An 18992-nucleotide genomic window follows, 5' to 3' on the forward strand; every position below is an offset into this window, starting at 1 on the left:
TACCAAGGGCTCTTGGACTACCACCCTTGGACTCTTAAATTATCACACGCTCTTGGACTACCACTCTACATCACACATATACACGTACACAACACACATATATGCATATGTATACATGCACACTATATACACATATACCGGCTCACACCTACACACACATGCACATACACACATCATACACATAAGCACACATGCACATGTAAATGTGACGAAGAGGTAGTTTGCAGCTTTGGAACTCCTGCTGTAATCTTTTCCGCCACAACTTTCAATTATGATTCATAACCCAAATTTGATTTGGCCTATTTGAAACCCAAGGTGGAGGCATCAAAACCTTTTCAAGCTAGCCATAAGTGAAAACAACCAATAATGGACGACTTCCTGAACCCTGGCGATGTAGAGCCCAATCCTTAAGTCGAGAAGTGAGCTCTAGCTTTGGCATTGGAAACATTGAACCATCTGAGAAAGATAATGTCAAAGGGGATGATAATGCATTGTCAAACCATACTACCATCAGCATGAAGCACATCCCCCCCAAATTCGATTCCTTTAGAGGAAATAAAGTAAGGACATCCAGGTTCTCCAAGGCCAATGGAAGGAAAAACACACCCACAAGAGTCACATACTTGCACATACACATCACACCATACACATCACCCATGGACATGCACATACACATGGAGACGCACATAGACAAGTATAGAGAGACACTCAAACAATCATGCAATTGATATAATGCCCGAGAGAATAAAGAGGATTAGTCGTTCATTAGATTTGCGTGTACAAGAAGGTCCTTTTTCCCCAAAAGGGGGCCAAAAGTGGACTGACTGTTATGCTTTACGAAATGACTATTGTTGTTTTATGGAGCATTTGGAATTGACAAACGCGAGGTGGGGTGGCGGCCAAGCCAAGGAATTTGGTTTGAGCTCCTGCATTTGACATTCGTTTGGTTGCATCTCAAGGTCAGAGTCCTGTTCACTTCCGTCAAATTCGTTTGGTTGCATCTCAAGGTCAGAGTCCTGTTCACTTCCCAATGGATGCAGCTATGGAGATTCTCGCACAGCTCCGCTCCTCTATCAACGCTGCGCTCTCTCATTACGAACCGCTTGCCGTTGCGGTCACTCCCTTGCTGGCTTCTCTCCTATTTTATGCCATCGCTCATCCTCTGAACGCATTCCTGTGCGAGCTACAGCATCACGGTACGTTCTTTTTAAATCTTTTTCTCAACGCACCTACCGCGTCTAATGGGTTGCCTGGATTTATTCTATCTCAGATGTTCCATGCACCTAAATTGAGGGCGTAGCACAGCTCTTTTCTTGGGGCATGCATAGCTCTATCACTCTGTAGCTTCTTTAAATCCGGATTCGCCATATGCTAACAACAAGTCCTAGCCATGATCTTCTTTTGTTCTATTACTAGTGAAAATTCAAGGTTATCACGTTGTCCTGATATCTTTCTTCAAATTGTGGGAGAAGGGGTTGAAGCTTATGGGAATTCTTACCAGCACAGAATGCATCTTTCTTTGGACTGGTTTCTAACATAATTTTGCTCTCTGACAGGATTGAAAACAACATTTTCAGCCCTTTTAATGGTGCTGTTGTGGTATGTAATAACGCCCCACGTTGCATTTTGCGTAGTTTTTGCTTTGCTTTCTTTCCTGCTACACGAATTTTTTAAGTCATTGATCAGCTACTGTACCCTTTACAGCAAGATTCCTGGAGTGACCGAACGAATTCAGAAGCAAAAGGAGGAGGTTAGTGTCCACTGCAATTTGTATGTGTGTGTGTGTGTGAGAGAGAGAGAGAGAGAGAGAGAGAGAGAGAGAGAGAGTAGCTCTATCACCCTATTAACTCACATAACGCCTTAAAGTACCCCTTAAAATAAAAAGGAAGAAGGAAAACTGTGTAGATGCAAGCCATATAAATGATCGAAAGTCACCGTACAAAGGCCCTTGATTTTTTAACATGTGTGCCTAGAGCACATTGGTGAGAAAAACGAAAGTTACCAAATGGACAATCTGCATGTTTATCTAAATTGAAAACATAAAACCGTTTCTGGGATTTGTACCTCTCTCCTTGGAATAATCTCACATTTTTATGCTCTTTGGAAGTTTGGCTACCAGTGCTATTGATTATATGGACAGTGCCCTGCATGACAGTAAAACTTCTTCCCTTGCTTGACCTTTTCTCATCTTTTTTGTGTTGCATTCTCTTCAGGTTTATCCTTCGATTTGACTAGTATTCCTCCTCACCCTCCATCTCCTTTGTTTTATCAATAATGGGTCTCATTGCATCAAATGTCTGTCACTTAACTTAAATCCTAAATTACTGCAATCAATTGGAGTAGTCTTGTAATTTTGTGAAGAAAACTCACACGGAATGAAAATAAACATGCATATGCAACCTACAAATGACATGGCTCACAACCAATAAACAACCACAGCCATGTCAGCCCAAACAAGCTGCTGCCTCAAGGCATACACACTGCTGTCCCGACTCCCAGCCCGACAGCTGCAAGGGGGCAATCAGACATGCAGCACTCCGGTGCGGGGGGGGGGGGAAGAGAGATATATTAATGTCTGTGGAATGCCAAAGAGGCCTATGAGACCAAAGTCAAAAGAAATACACCCCTGATAGAGGATCTAGAGGTGTCTTGTGGAAGTAGGAGTCTGACTATGCTCCTTCTGTAGAGATTTATTTTATGTCGTGTTTTAATGGGTAGTATGAGCTCTGTGTGGGCCACAGTGGGGTCCCATTGTGAGTCTTGGTGCCTCGTGGGCATGTGTGGCATCTGCTGCTGTCATTGCCTACTCTCCATGGGTGCATCCATGGGGGTTGTGAGGTAGCCTGAAATTGTGATGTGACATCAAGATGCCACGATGGGCAGAAACTTGTTGGGTCCATGTCCAGTCTCTTGCTGATCTGACACGGAGAGAGAGAGAGAGAGAGAGAGAGAGAGAGAGAGAGAGAGCGAGAGAGAGAGAGAGATTTATTAACGTCTGCAGAAGTCCTCACGGGGCTGTGAGACAAAGATACACATCAGGAAAATAAAAATACATCATCTCCGAGGAGAGGAGGAGTGCATAAGGTATCTCTAAGAGAGTGCATAAAGCAACTCTCATAGCTATTATAGATCTTACCTATATTCCAGTACTATCATGGTGTGACCTTCATTACATCAGTTTAAGACTGAGAGTCTTTGGGCTTGGATTTGAAGTCTCAAATCAATGCTTGTCCTTCACGGTAGACTGCCCATTTTCCTGCTTTCCTAGCTTCTTTCACTTTAGTAAGTTCAATGGATCTTTGTTTGAGCTAAGTTGGAGTGAGTTTTTCAGATATCCATATCTTCGTGCCCTTCAGCTTATGTGTTTGTTGTAGAATCTTGATGTTTGCTGCCTTGTCACTAATGCAGACTTGTATCTATGTCCAATTCAGTTGGATATTCCAGATAGCATCTGGATCCCATTCCACTTGTGGGATCTTCTGCTTGAGGTAGTCGATTTTGTCTTCTGTGAATGTCCCCGTGAGTTGGCAGCCATTTGGTAATCCAGGATCAGCTTGTTGACTTCTCTGGCTTCCTGCTCTTTCACTTCTTTGTAGATGTCAGCTTTGTTAACCTTACTGCTAACATTTGAGGATTACCAGAATTCCAGTGATTGCGTTCAAGCGAGGACTTTTGTAAATTTAGACATTCTAATATAATTGTTTATGTTCAAAAGTAGCATGCACTGCTTACTTTTACGGGGTTGTCCTACCCATGATATTGCAGGTAATTTATTGTCTTACATACAAACAACAATTTCAAAAAGTAATGTTTGGCAATGCTTTTTCAAGAGTCAAGGAAGGAGGAGTGGAAGAAAGGGCTCAGGGTATGTGCAAGAATCTGACAATGGCAATGAATATTAGGAGGAGCCTCCCAGGAGACTGTGATATCGCGGCCTCCTGGGAGGCTCCTCCATATCGCGGCCTCCTTGGTCTTATGACCATGGATTTTCTCAGATAGAGTTTGTGGGTCCTTGGTTTCCTCCCTCCATCCTAGAGGTGTATGGTCATATTAAGGTGATCCATAATTAGTTAGCATCATGGTCATAAGGTGATCAATAAGTAAAAATTGATTGCTACTATAGTTTTAGACAAAGCTCCTCATGATGATTGCTCGAACTCTAGGCTCGCTCGAACACAGTCACTGGATTTTTCGACTTACTCCTAACATTTGCAGCCACCATCACCTGCTTGATTGAGCTTACCTGAGTAGTGATCATCTCTTTTACTGTGGATACCAGTTGAGGTGCTGGTGGAGATGAATTACATTTGTGCAACACTTCTTGAATAATTTCCTGCTTTCCTTTCCCTTCCAAATCAATGTTTTCCCTTTCTAGAGCTGCAATTCTAAGCTTGAGCTCATGGATTTCTTGCTGTAAATAATAAATATGCTCTTGTGGGTCTATTATGCTCACCATTTTCTTGTGCTGTTGATATGTCTTTGCATATGGGTAAGGCATCTTTCCAAACCTGTATGGAGGAGCGATGGAAGGGCTGTGATGGGAAGTCCGGCTGTCTAGAGCCGGGCAAGGGCGTTAAGGATGCAGCTGAGGGTGAAGCTAAGAGGGTGGGGTGAGGGTGAAGCACTGAGGTTTCCTTAAAAAAAGATATCTCCAGTCCTCCCCCCTCCCCTTAGTTTCATCATCCGTTACATTTCCCTTGTCACCCCTCTCATGTCCCTGCTCCAGGAATTAATATAGCATCTCAACAAAGATATCATCCTTCACGTTTGCAGTTATGTTCAGAGAACTTGTAAGACTATTAATTTTAATCAATAATGTGAATAATCTAGGATACCCTTGGAGACAAGTTAGGATGCCCACAACCACTTTTCTTTAGGCTCCCAGTTTCTTGGACATTGGTTGGTTATGTGTGTGTAGTGACTGATTTTTGTAGCTTTTTGAACTGCATAAGTTGTTGCAGTACATCAGAAGATCAATACACATCACAATCGGTGGTCAATGCCCTTCAGAGAAAACAGGTATTGGGAGGAAGAAAAAACAAATTTGAAGAAATTGGAAGCAAGCCTGACTACAACACTAGAATAGCAAGGGAACAGATGCTATGGCAGCACAAGAATGCATAGTCAAAGGAATTCTTTAAAAAAATTCACATGCTCAAGGAAGACCAGCAGAAAATGGGAGAGGACAACAAATAATCTCAACAATAGACGACCTGATAAATTCCAAAAATGGAAGGAGTTACAGCATGCATGAAGGAGCAACAAGAGAGCAGCGACATGGTTCTCAATTTCAGAATAGATATGCAGCCGACGGGCCACTTGGCAATCTTCTTTAAGTGGCTGCCATGTGTCCTCTGCACACTGGTTCTCCAGATCTGGACATAGATCAGTCCCATCTGAGCTGCCGCCCATGACTGGATATCTTGTTCAGCTTTGTTTTCTGAGTTCCCTGACATGCTCCTTGTCCTCTACTCATATGGAGGCTTTAGGTTATAGTGACTGGCCGCCCAAAACATAGTGGGGTATTTGATATCCAATAGCAATGAGCTATGCTGGCTCCAACCCTGGAGTGTCTCCTGCCTCTTCCAGTGACTTTGAAGCGCGGAATTTGGTGCATGCTGTACTGAGAATGGAGCCGGATGCCCCAAGGGCCAAAAGCTCAGCCAAGCCATCTACATGCTCTCACCTTTGCCACTGACCTGGCTAACCAAAGCACCTTCAACAATCATTAGGTAACAGGATAGCAAGTCACGTGGAACCTGGTAATATGTGCCGTTCATATTCACATGCAGGGTCTTTTTTGTCAAAAACCCTTTTCCATAGGCAATTTTCAGATTTGCAGGCATTTGGACAGTGTCTGCACTGAAAGAAGTGCAAAATTGTAGAAAATTGCAGTTTCTCGAAAGTGCTCAGTCATAGGTGAAATTTACAAGCTGAGACACCACATGGTCGCATCTTCATTGGCTTACTTCTCCAGATCTTTGTGCTCAACATGAGCTGTAGACAGGGTGTTAAAGTATGGCCTCTCATAGTGAGAGAGGGCTCCTATGTGGGTGTGCCTGACTGGAGAGGAAAGGATTAGGTAGGCCTGGATAGGCTAGGTTAGGCAGGTGTTAGGGCTGGGTCGGGTGCCCAAATTGGGCTCCAACCAGGTTGGGTCAATTGACCTGAATGGTCGGGTCAACACGACCCTAACTTGACCTAATCATGGTTGGGTCAGACGACTTGCCTGGTCAAGTCAGATGACCGGGCTGGTGGTTTCATTGGTCAGCCCACCAGGCTTGCTGGGGGCTATAAAAGCCCCCCCCTCCACTCTCCATTGAGTGTCCTAGGAAGATGAAGATGACCAATACCAGATTTGATGAAGATAACAGCCGGCGTGTGAAGTCCTCACACAAAACATGCCGTAGTGAAACAACCTGCAATAACGAACTAGATAGCCTTAGTCTTACAAAGGTGTATAGATAGATAGCACAAAGAGAGAGAGAGAGAGAGAGAGAGAGAGAGAGAGAGAGAGAGAGAGTTTTTGGGAGGCCTCGCGGGCATATGGGACAAAGTACACCAGACGAAAACAACTCATATAAGCCTTGAAGGGCTGAAGCAAAGGGTGCGCTAGGGCCCTTGTTGAGTGCTATATTCAACTAAAGAGCTCAAGAGCTCAGACAAAACTCAAATACAAGTTGAAACTGAAAGCTAAGACTTAGAAGCTGAACCCCGGCACGGTAGTGGCTCTCCAGTGGGCTGCGAGAATATCTTGAATCTGCATCTAGACAGCTGTCTTGCGTTGTGGCGGGAGACGTGGTCTCCCTGATCCTGGATCCAATGGGCAATATCAAGAGTGATGCCTTGTCTCGCCGGTCCCCTCTGAGGAGGGTTGAGATAGGCCTGACCTCCATAGTATGTGCTTTGGCTATTCTCCGTGTCATGTGTGGTCTCTGTGTCCCTCGCTCAACATTATTGTGTCGGCTTCTCTGTTGATCGGTACTACCCTCATATCAGCTAACTACTCTACCCCACTATGTTTTGGAGCTGACTCAAATGCATAGAAATATGTGATATGCCTCTGTGCTTGATTTGCCTCAATGGCCTGTGGCGCTATCACCTCCTGCTACTCTCTGTTCTGTCATAATAGTGTCTCTCTGTGTCATCGCATCTCAATTAGATAGAGCCCAACGCAGACCTAGTCGTGGTAGTGGATCAGTTGTGAGAGTGGACCAAAGCCGTGCCCCTCCTGGAAGAGGCAATGCTATCGTCCCCATATCTCATAGTACGCTGGGCAGTGCATAGAAAGTGCTCCTGTGTCTCGACCTCCCCTAGCGTGCATAGCCTGGAGATCCACTGCTCCTTCTCCCTGTCTCAATCCTCAGCTGGTGGGACGAGACCCGCCTCTGGCCAATGGTATTTCTCAGTGCATGTGAGACTCCTCTTTCCTCGAGGTATTGGGGTCTGATGATGAGTCCATCCTCCAATACTCCCAAAAAGTGCTCACGATAGAATTGGATCTTGGTGGGGAACTCTTGGTCCCCCCCCTATTACGAGACATATGGAGCTGGAGGAGATCTAACCATATGATACAGTTAATCTCATCTCGTCGGATCGACTGAAGCGGTGCATCCATGCTGTACTGAAAGGGGGGAAGTTGGTCCATCTGGATACGGTGACCGGGAAATCATGTGGATATGCATCGATATCATATTGTATCGATTCCGCGCTCTGCTAATTGCCTAGATGACTCTAGTGCCAGCCTTGGTAATCTCTAGTGGGGTAGGGCCCAAACTCTGTGGAGGAATGTCATTGTCTGAAAAATGACATCGACGTGTAGAGGTGTCATGGCGAACTCTACCTGGACTATCTGATGAAGAACTGAGGGCTTACTCTGAATCATCCTATACCCCATAGTCACCTGTAGCCACTCAAATCTCCTCCACTTTGCCACAGGAAGATCACTCCCCCAGAAAGGTACTGCATACATGGCAAAGGGCCTCACTAGGGTGTTGAAAAGCCATTGGTGGATCTTGGAAATGCGCTTGGAAGCACCACTTCTCTAGTCGGGCCAAGGCACCCTGCCCTTGTGTGAGTCGTGCTCTAGCTACATGGGTCATCGTGAAAATTGGCCCTGTGAATACTGCCCCTAGATATGTGGACTGCACTATCTCCATTGGCTCACCTTGGTAAGTGAAGCTATGTTGATGAAGCATTGCACGTGAGATGCTAAAGCTCATAACTTTGGTTTTCTTGAGGTTGACTGTCAGGTCTCTCTTCCTGCAAGACACCTCTAGGGCCTCAAGATGTCTCTGCAATCCCTCTGCTGAAGATGATATGAGGACTATGACGTCCACATATAGTAGTATGTGTACCGTCACGTCGGTCCTCATCAACGTAGAGGTGAGAAGGGACATCTCTACTTTATCCCGATCGTGCTCTCAACCCACCTCTTGGGGTGCAAACTCTCCCTCTAACCAACTTGTATAGGCTCATCAACCTTGAGATCATGATCTTTGGAATCCGCGTCTCTTGTAGCCTTGGGATTGTGGAACAGTGTCGAAGGCCTTCTGAAAGTCTACAAAGCCAAAAAAAACAAGGGGAAAAAAAGTCTACAAAGCAAGTGAAGACTTTTTGCCGTCTCGACCGTGCCTCCTCAATGCTAGCCCTCAAGGTGAAGATGTGATCTAGGGTGGAGTGCTGTCTCCGAACTCCTGCTTGCCTGAGTGCCCGCTATCCATGAGCCTCTGTGTGGCCATTGATCTCCCTCTCTAGTATCTATCCATAGATCTTGGCCAAAGTGTGACCAATCATAGTTTCCAGTGTCCATGGGGTCCCCGCTTTGTGTATCAGTACAGTAGTGGTGGTGCTCCAAACGCCTCTCCCCACCCTCAGCCTCCGCCTCTGTTCCTCTCTCCTTCCCTGCCCATCAGCCTCCTTTATCGCTTGCAGCCTCGCCTCTTTCATTGCAGCCTCCCCCCCCCCCCCCCCCCCCAACTTTTTTTGACCTCATGAGTCTGCTGCATCTGGGTGTAGTGTGGGAGCTGCCCGTGGAGATCTTCTACCGGTTGCGGGTGCGCCATTGCAGGCGCTATCGGTTTGAGCAGATGCCTAGCTGCTGGATGTGCAGCCTGGGTGGCGTCCCTGCATGTTCCTCCAGCAGGTATTTATCTTGCAGCTGGAGCAGCAGTTCAAGTCCTTCAGGAGCCCTTGAAGAAGGGTTGTGACTAGCTGGTCTGCTCTGTTGGTGGGCAGGCTGATAGTTGGAGCCTTTAAAGGTGCTCAAGGTACAAGAAGGGACGGGCTGGGGTGGCTTCCCTGCGTGTTCCTCCAGGAGGCCTTCATCTTGCAGCTGGGGCATAAGTTCAAGTCCTTCAGGAGCCACTGAAAAGGGTTGCGACTAGCTGGTCTGCTCTCTTGGCAGGCAGGCTGATAGTTGCAACCTTTAAAGGTGCTTGAGGTACAAGAAGGGGCGAGCAGATTGCGCCATTGGCCCCTAGAAGTTCGAGTTTTTTGGAGCTGAGTTTTGGCTCCATCTTGGCCCGTACAGCTTTTGGGCTTGTTCATGCTATCTTTGGGTCTTCTCTTGGCCCGAGTTGCTTGTAGACCCTAGCAGCCCTTTGGTGGGCAGTTTTGGCGGTTTGGAGCTCTCTTGGGTCACCACCTTGAGAGACCTTTCCATTGAGGCTCCTTTCATCTCTTTCTTGATTTGTTGGCGCTTGGGGAGCTGTTGCAGCTGCTGTAATTGTGTTACGTGAAGCCCTCTCAACCCCGAGCTTCCCTTAGTTTGGCAAGCCTTTTCAATCCTGGTGGCTTTTTTTGTTGGAGGTCTGAACCTTCTTCCTTGGCTGAGCTGGCCCATTCCAGCCAGCTCTTTGGGAGGTTTTCTGGTCCCCCTCCTTTCTCTTTTTCCTCCTTTACACAAACCACCCCCCCACCCCCCCTTCTCCCTCTTTTCTCTTTTGGCAGCGTAGCGTGTGCTTGTTCATTTTGGAGGCTGAACCTCATTGGCGATCCTTGGTCTAGCAAGAGGAGCTCACATGGCAACATCCTCGACTCCCCAAGCCGTTAAGGTTCTCCTTTCCCCAAAAGACAAGTAACAGGTGAAGAAAGCAGTCAAGTCACTCTAGGACAGAGCAAGGATAGTTGGCCGCACGCCCACGAGGAGCCAGGTGCAAGTTAGGCCTAGAAGGTGACCACATCTAGGAGGCTACCATCATGGGAGAGGGGTCTTTCTCTTCCAATTGAGCTCCCCGTCAGCACCTAGGCCCTTGTTAATGGCTCACATCTCGTGTACATTATCCCTTGGTACCACCAGTTCACAGTGGACGATATGGATTTGACTCATCATGTGCTCGGCTTCCTAGTGACGCTTCGCTTCTCTGGGCTCACAAGGAAGTATTGGACTATCCTTCACCCCATTGGGCGAGCTTTTGGCATGGTGATTGAGTCTCTGCCCTTGACCGTAGCGTCAATGGTAGCAGATGACCGAGTTGAGTGGCTAGAGAACCTACCTGAGGAGATCCTTTATGAGACTCTCGAGGGAGGAGAGTTTAGGCAGCACATCGAGATCTCGAGTCTGCCAGGTCAGTGCTTACAGTGTAGACAGCTGGTCCACTTGGCACGGGATTGTTGGAAGGGTATGGGTAGGGCTCCTCCTCAGCCTCGTCAGGAGCAAAGGCCAGCGCACTCGGAGAGAGCACAACATGCAACCAGTTAGTGGTTGGAGTTCCATATACCCTAGGTGGAGTTCTGAAGCCTTCTTAGGGGATCTGGACCAGAGTTGAGCACAAGAATCCTAGTAGGAATGCTTTGAAGAATTGCAGGCGGCATGCTAGACTCCGCAAGCAAGGGGGAGCACAGCGTGCCGCTTAGAAACCTAGCCCTAGCTCTCTAGCATCATGCATGGACTCCCTGCAAGTTAGGGCATCCCTCTTTCCAGATAGCACTCAACCTTCTGCACACTATGGTTAGCATGGCCAAAGCTAGAGGGAAACTCGTAGTTCTCATGCACGTTACATTGGTATCAAAGTGTCAAAATTAACCTATGAGATTGTCAGGAGCACTAGGAGCTTGAAAGTGGAAACAAGACACCCTGGGTGTCCTTTACTACAGTAGATAGCCTCTCTATTTTTTCCCACCTTTATTCGGCCTCGGTGGGAGATCCATAAGATCGAGTGGGACCAATCGAGAGGTCCACCAGGAATACAGACATGCTCGAGGGCTCTAGTCAAGGTGGCAAGGTGGTGTCCACATCTAGAGGTGGACCCACACTAGAAGCCCCTACCACACCATCTGGCCTGTTGGCCATGATGCAGGCAATGCTGCAAATTCAGGCTTAACAAACAAACATCCTTATCACAAAGGGCTTACAACTCCAAAATGCTTGTTCAGCTAAAGAGCATTTGAATTAGGAGAAGAATTGGACTGCGTTGCCCAAGCAGGTAGAGAAGAATGGGACTGCATTGCCCAAATAGCCAAAGAGGAATAGGAATGTGTAGGCTGAGAACAAGGCCATGCGGATGCCAACTAGATAACAAGAACACGCAGCTTAGGAAGCAAAAGAGGAAAGGAATAGCTTTGTTCCTACCTTTGAAAGTAGCGGAGATGACGAGGTACTAGCCAAGCTCCGCGGTTGCTTTGGCCGAGGGGACTAGCCTAGAGGAAGCACCCACTTCCTAGAAGTCCCTAGTCCAATTTTCAGTGCACCTACTAGGCCCAAATGCTAGGGGTTGAGGGGTCTAAATGTTGGGCCCAAGGAAAGCCAATGTTTCATCGGTTAGGAGGCGTTAGGACTTTAATGTGGGGGCAAACCAATTGTTTCATTGGTTTGGAGGATTAGAGCATTAATGAGGGGCCATGTGGCAATCCCCCATGAAGCTTCTTCCCCCCCTACACGTTTTTCAATGTAACTTCATTGTTGTACGGCTGATTTTCATCTTTCTCAAGGTGCAAGGACCTTGGTTTTTGCTGCTGCCCACTTCCCAAGGTGATTGGAAGCTGTTTCTGCTGGTTTCCGCTTAGATTTTGAAGCTGGAACAGCTGTCCAAGGCTGACACGCATCCTTAGGCAGCATATTTGCTGCAATTCGACCTGCTTTTGCTGCATTTCAGCCCGTTTTTGCTGCTGGCACGCATCTCAAGGCAGCTCTCCTGCACCAAAACTGCTGGCACGCAGTCCAAGATCTGATTTCCAATTAGTACATCATGTTTTGGTGATTGAGCGACCCATTCTGAAGCTGTACGGGTTGTTCTGCACCTCCGGAGATCCTGTTGCAGATTTTTTAGCCTTTCTCTCTTGTTTCTGGCTTCTACACTTGTGAGTCTTGCTCTTCCTTCTCTTTTCAGCGCTCAGAATGTGTATCCTCACTTTCTCTCTCTTTTCCCCTTGATTGGAAGTCACTTCTACACTCCTTGGGGCCTGGGCAAAGGATAAATGCAAGAAAGAACTGGCCCCTCTTCCATGGATAGTGGGTATGGATATTCTGACTTCCTTTTGGTTTGCTTTTGCTATCTTGGAAGCTTGTTGCTTTGCATTTCGTTGTTTGGAGTTCTTTCGGGGCATCACAGGTTGTAGGTAGAAACCCAGTTACAGAGGGTATGCTTGGTGGGTGCCAGAGGAACAGATCGGCTGTAGTTTGATGCCTTGAGGCTATTTGAGCAATTCAGGGGATTTGCTTCGATGCCTTATTACAATCAGGTGACACAGTTATTGAGATATGCCTTAGTTTTGACCCTGGCAATGGGGTACTAGTGGTGCACTAGAATTGGATGCAGGTAGAGGCCAAGTGTTGGCTCTGGTAGTGGATAATGCAAGGAGAACAGTATAAAGGGTGCACCCTTGTTGTAAAGCAGAATTCCACTTTTGAAGAATTAAATAAATACCGAAAGGGGCGCCAAGGTATTTGGGGCCAGTGTGGTGTTTTGTGTTTGGTTCATTGAGGAGGGGCATTCTAGCCTCCATCCAGTTTCTTTTTCAAAATTGTTTCTAAGTGGTTTTGCGTTTAAGGAAGTGGTTGAAAGCAATGTGTCTATAAATGGCATGGATGCTAAGCTAGTTACGGTTTATTGCCCTTTGGTTTACTAAAGGCCGGTTTCAGTGGTTCCATTGCCGGGAGAGTCACATCTTCCTATAGAGGTGCGCCCTGGCAGTGTTGGGTGAAGAAAGCCCCCATTGCATCCGAGTTACAACCAAAGAACTAGCAAGCATGTCACACTGTGAGAGGTCCTTGACTATCTTAGAGCAAGAGGAAGACAGGGCGTCAGAGAGTTTTGAGAAGGACAGCATCAACAGGGGTGATGAGCAGGACGGTGGGGAACAGCCTGTTTCTCTTGCACATGCCATTGAGGACTCATAGGATGACGTAGATGAGGCAGAAGAGCTTGATCCCAATGCCCTTTTTCAGTTGCGAATGCAAAGTGCAGTGGGAGCCCTGTCACAGTTGCAACAAACTTTCATGGAGATTATGCAAACTCCTCCTACTAATATTGCTCCTCTTGGAAGCAAAAAGACAGCTCAAAAGAAGTAGAAGAAGAGTGACATGCATGTATCTTTCTGTGGACAGCCACCAGAGATGCCCACAATCACTCCTGTAGCTGGTGCTGCCAATAATTTTCATTCAGTCAATCAAGGACAGCAAGTCCTCGCCCATGATGCATCCATGATATTTTGGAGGAGGCTTAGTTTTTCAAGCAATGGTGGGACAGGCCGCAGAATGGCTCAGTATGCCTGGTACATACTCTGGCAGTTTTCAGCCAAGAATGCAAAATTTCCAGCAACAAATGATGGGGGGTATGCTGGCTGCAAATGCCAACATGATGTATGCAAACATAGGGATGCAGCTTGGAATGCAGATGGGGATGCTGGGAATGATGAGTGGTTCCATGAATATGCCATAGATGCACGTAATAGGACCTGGAATGGTCAATCCAGCTATGGGAGTTGGCAGTAATGCACAGAGTTTGCCACCTCCTTATTTGCAGCCACCTGTGTATGACAACATTGCACCCAAGGGCAAATTGAAAAACTACAAGAGGGTGGGCTGCTGTAAAATTTGAGACAGACTCAAGACAGCCTGAAAGCATTGACTTTTGTGCAACAATTTGATGCTGCCTATGCCGGTGGGAACTTCACGGAGTCATCAAAGGTCAGGAAGGCAGCCACATTCCTCAAGGGCAATGCACTTCAATGGTGGACCAATTTGCTCTTGCCGGGTAAAGTCCCTAACACTTGTTAGAATTATTGGCATATTCTAGGCGAATGTAATCCATAAGTGAGTTAGGGGCACTTTTGCCTCACTAGGAGGTTTTTCTTCCTAACCATAGTTAGTGGGTTAGTATGGTTTTGTCCAAGTGACAAAACCATCTCCTCACTTGTACTCACCTTATCTCTTCTATTGCATTCTACGTTTTGCTCTTGCTCACACTTGCTTCTTGCTCCCATGTTCTCACATTTGGTGTGAGAGCAGGTAGTTCCTACATCTGCTCTCACTCCTCCATGCCGGCATCTCGGAGCTTCAACCTGTACCTAGTTGTCCATATAGTCCGTACGATTGTATGGAAATCAATTGTCGTTTCAGCTGTACAGACCATTGCACCTCTACTGTACTGCTTCGTACAACCCGTCCGTGAAGCTCCCTCCGTACACTTCTACGTTGTCGTATAGCCGTCCATACACTTATGCGTTGCCCGTACAGCCCGTGGAGCCGTACCGCATGAGGAAGCTCGCCTGTACAGTCCTGCACTTCCGTCCGTATGCCATACTGCTCCAGCCCGTTCGTACAGTCGACATTCTCGTCAGCCGTACAACCATAAGCCGTAGAGCTATACGGTTCATGCACCAGCTCAGTGTACTTCACCGTACACATTCCGTACAAGTTTGCACATTCCGTACAACCTTGCATCCGTACACATTGTCCGTTCATCAGTACGGATTTCATTCATACAGGCCGTACTTTCGCATTGGGCTTTCGCAGTGGTTCTTCCTTGCAGGTGAATCTTGTAGGTGATTTTTGGCAGGCGCATTTTGCAAATAGCCATTGTTTGGCTTGTATTTGGGGCCTTCTATTTGTTGCAGGGATTGCAGTCAGGTTGCAGAATCTACTCCAAAAATTTGGGCTTTTTGGTTCTGCTTCCAATCTTGTAGATGAAATTTGGGGCTTTTGCAGATAATTGCAAAATTTGGGGTTTTTGGTCGATTTGCCCTCTTTCAGTTGCAATTTCTTGCAGGAATTTGGGGCTTTTACATTTTGGATGCAATTTGGTAGTGGACAGATCATTTGGGAGCTTTGCAAGCAGTTTTGGACTGAGTTTGAGTCACATTGCAGACATTTGCCATTTTTGCAGATTGATTTTGCAGATTTTGGGCATTTGTAGAGCATTTTGGTGCATTTTAAGCCTTTGATAGGCTGTGACAGCAATTGTCAAATTGGGCAGATTTTTGCAGATTTTAGTGGTTCATTTTACATCCCAGGAAGGGATTTTACTTGTCTAGTTTGCTGCGTTTGGTAGATATGGCTCAGAACAATCCCAATGAGGTCTTTGGAGTCCTCACACAGGAGGATAAGTTGAATGGCACCAACTACTCCTTGTGGAGCTTTATGGTGCGCAACATTCTAGTTGATGGATATCTATGGGATTATGTCAATGGAGATGAGACAAGGCTAGAAACTGTGGCTACACCTGTCACTCCTACAGGTGGAGGCAGGGGTAGAGGTCAAGGTGCAGGACAATTGGTAGAGCAGCAGCTGCTACTTTGGTGGCTCCCACAATAGAACAGAAATGGTGGGATTCACGGGATGCACAAGCTGTTTCAATCATTTCTCTTTCTGTCAAGAGGTTATCATTCCTCACATTCGGTCATGCAAGACCTCGAAGGAAGCTTAGGATATTTTAGAGAGCATGCTTGTCGCAAGAAATGATGCGAGAGTGATACGTACAATTTCTAATCTCTCTGGTTTTCGTTGATTCACTGGCTAGCTCACAGGCGATGGCATCCGTTTTTCCTCCCAGCCTCTCTCATGGATCGCATGCATACACAAAGATACGTAATTTCATTCCTTCATGCTTATCCACAAGCCCACAATTCCCTAGATGGTTCTCCCCTGCCACATGTCATCATTTTAGACCTTTAGCTTGGTACACCATTTACCCCTCTCTTGGGGCACAATTAAACCATTTGCCCCTTGGCATTCTTACACATTTAGGTGCACCTAGGCGTGAGCACTCAAAACCACCTAGTTGATGCCAATACACCCTCACCTAGGACCTTGGCAGTTACTTCCCTTGACCATTTAATTTACGCACATGAAATATTACAAAAGTCGGTCATCTAAGGGAAAATGCCCACCGATCTTTCCGAGGTCATGCTATCTCGGCCAGAGCATAACATTCCTTCCCTCTTCAAGCATCAGCGTCCTCGATGATGAAATCTGGGAATACTCTCCGTAACTGGTATACGGATTCCCAGGTAGCTTTTGATAGAGGTAGACCATGCCATGCAACCAACACTGTGGTTATCTTCCGATTGCGCACTTGCATTGTTCCTCGGTCCAGGATTCTTGTTGATTTGCGTCTTGCATTATCCTCTATCTCGTGAAACAAAACACCACCTTCGATTAGTGAGTCACCAGTATGCAAAAATTTCTTTAAACGAGAAACATGAAACAGTGGGTGCACCTTACACCCCGGTGGTAATTCTAATTTATAGGCTACCTTGCCTATTCTTTTTAGAATTAACCATGGCCCACAATATCGAGGTGATAACTTAGCACACTCTCCTGCAGTCAAAGACTTAGAGTGCAAAGAAACTCTGAGAAAAACTTTTTCTCCTTCCTTAAATTCTCTAGCGGATCGGTTTTCATCCGCATACGCCTTAGCTCTATCCATAGCTTGGCGAATGTTAGCTCTTGCAAGTGCTAGCATCTCCCGCATCTGAACCACAAAGTTCGCGGCACTAGGCACTTTCTGAGGTATTCCAACCATTGTTGGATTCGCTGGCCTATAACCATAGTTCAGTTCAAACGGACTGAACCCTGTAGAGGAATGTTTTCTATCATTGTAGGCAAACTCTAACAACGGCAACCACTTGTTCCATGTATGTTGCCTCAATGACACATATGCTCTAAGCATATCCTCTAAAATTTGGTTGATTCTTTCTGTATGACCATCCCTTTCTGGATGATCCCCACTACTCATTCCCAACTTAGTCCTTAGTGTTTCAAATACCGCAGTCCAAAAATGACCGGTAAATTTGACATCTCTGTCTGACACTATGGAATTGGGTAATCCATGCAGGCGAAATATATGTCTAATAAACAAATCCGCCACTTGCGGGGCACTAACAGATTCTCTAGTTGGAATGAAGTGAGTCATCTTGGTAAGACGATCAACCATCACAAGGATAGAATCATATCCACCTTGTGTCGTAGGCAGCCCTACAATAAAGTCCATGGAAATGCTCTCCCACTTACCTAGTGGTATCTCCAAGGGCTGTAAAAGTCCGGGTGGCTTCACCCGCTCTGCTTTACTTACCTGACACGAAAAACACCGTGTCACATATTCATGAATATGCTTTTTTATCTTTGGCCGTGTGTCACATATTCATGAATATGCTTTTTTATCTTTGGCCAAAAGAAATCTCGCTTCACGAGATCATATGTCTTCTCGACTCCTGGATGTCCCGCACATGGGCTATCATGGCATTATCGAATGACTCTCTGCCTGAGATCATTCTGATAAGGTACTACTACCTTGCCATTTCTTTTCAGCATACCATCCCTTATGGCATATCTTGCATAAGTTTGGCCTTTTCTGGATGCCAGGTCATCCTTTTCCCCGGGTTTTAACACATGAGCCTTAGGCCATAGGCTCTGGACAAACTCGTCCACCTTTTGAGTTTCTCTAATCTCGGCCATTAGAGCACTCTCTAACACCGTGAAACTCATGTTATGCATAATGCGTGACAACGCATCAGCAACTTTATTATCTTTCCCTCTTCGGTACCGAATCGTCAAATTAAACTCATGCATGAGTTCTGCCCACCTAACTTGGCGGCCTCTCAAGTCAGGCTGTTTACAAAAATGTTTCAGAGTATCATGATTAACATCCACATAAAACTCTGATCCATACAAATAATGTTTCCATGTTTTCAAAGCATAGACAACAGCATACAACTCTAATTCATGAGTTGGCCAATTTCGTTGAGAGGGAGAAAGCTTCTTGCTTTCAAAGGCTACTGGCCTTCCCTCTTGGAGGAGAACTGCTCCTACCGCAATGCCACTTGCATCGGTTTCCAGGAACAACGGTTTCTGGGGATCAACTATTTTTAACACCGGTCCTGTGACCACAGCTTGTTTTATGGTGTTTAAACTTTCCTGTTGATTCTGTTCCCATATAAAAGGTACTTTATCTGAGATTAGATTAGTCAATGGCGATACTATTTCGGAATATCCTTTGATATGCTTTCGATAAAATTGGACAAATCCCAAGAATGATCGCAAAGCGGTCAAAGTGTGAGGGATTGGCCAAGTCAGTATCGCAGCTACTTTCTTTGGATCCATTTCTACCCCCTCTGGAGTAATTATGAATCCTAAATATTCAAGTCTAACGATACACAGTATAGTTTTCTTTTTATTTACATAAAGACTGGCTTTCCTCAAAGTAGTGAACACTATTCTTAAGTGTTCGTGATGCTCAGTAATACTTTTACTGAATACCAGAATATCGTCAATAAAATGTACTACAAACTTTTCGATATACGGACGTAGTAAATCGTTCATAAGCATGACGAATGTAGCTGGAGCATTGGTAAGTCCAAAGGGCATTACCAAAAACTCATAATGTCCAAACCTGCTTCTAAAAGCGGTTTTATGCACATCCTCGGCTCTAATACGGATCTGATGGTAGCCACACTTAAGATCTATCTTACTGAAAATTACAGCCCCATTTAATGCATCTAGCAAATCATTGATCCGAGCCATCCGATACCTGTGCTTAATAGTGATATTATTC

General features: G+C 46.0%; 1 protein-coding gene across 2 annotated transcripts in view; it reads left to right on the top strand.

The window, feature by feature from the left end:
- Positions 1-766: 766 nt before the first annotated feature.
- Positions 767-18992, top strand: part of DPL1 (dihydrosphingosine phosphate lyase) — a 73108-nt gene continuing 54882 nt past the window's right edge. The window contains exons 1-4 of one of the 2 annotated variants that reach the window (XM_087388820.1): positions 767-887; positions 1041-1196; positions 1557-1599; positions 1705-1750. In XM_087388820.1, the coding sequence (XP_087244946.1) occupies positions 1043-1196; positions 1557-1599; positions 1705-1750 (243 nt within the window). In that variant the 5' untranslated portion in view covers positions 767-887; positions 1041-1042. Of the gene's footprint in view, positions 960-1007; positions 1197-1556; positions 1600-1704; positions 1751-18992 lie in introns of both variants that reach the window. The other variant, XM_087388819.1, reaches the window with a different exon arrangement.

The sequence above is a fragment of the Dipteris shenzhenensis genome, chromosome 17 (assembly GCF_047967505.1).
Source record: "Dipteris shenzhenensis isolate YYH24624 ecotype China chromosome 17, Dip_SZ_1.0, whole genome shotgun sequence".
NCBI lineage: Eukaryota > Viridiplantae > Streptophyta > Polypodiopsida > Gleicheniales > Dipteridaceae > Dipteris > Dipteris shenzhenensis.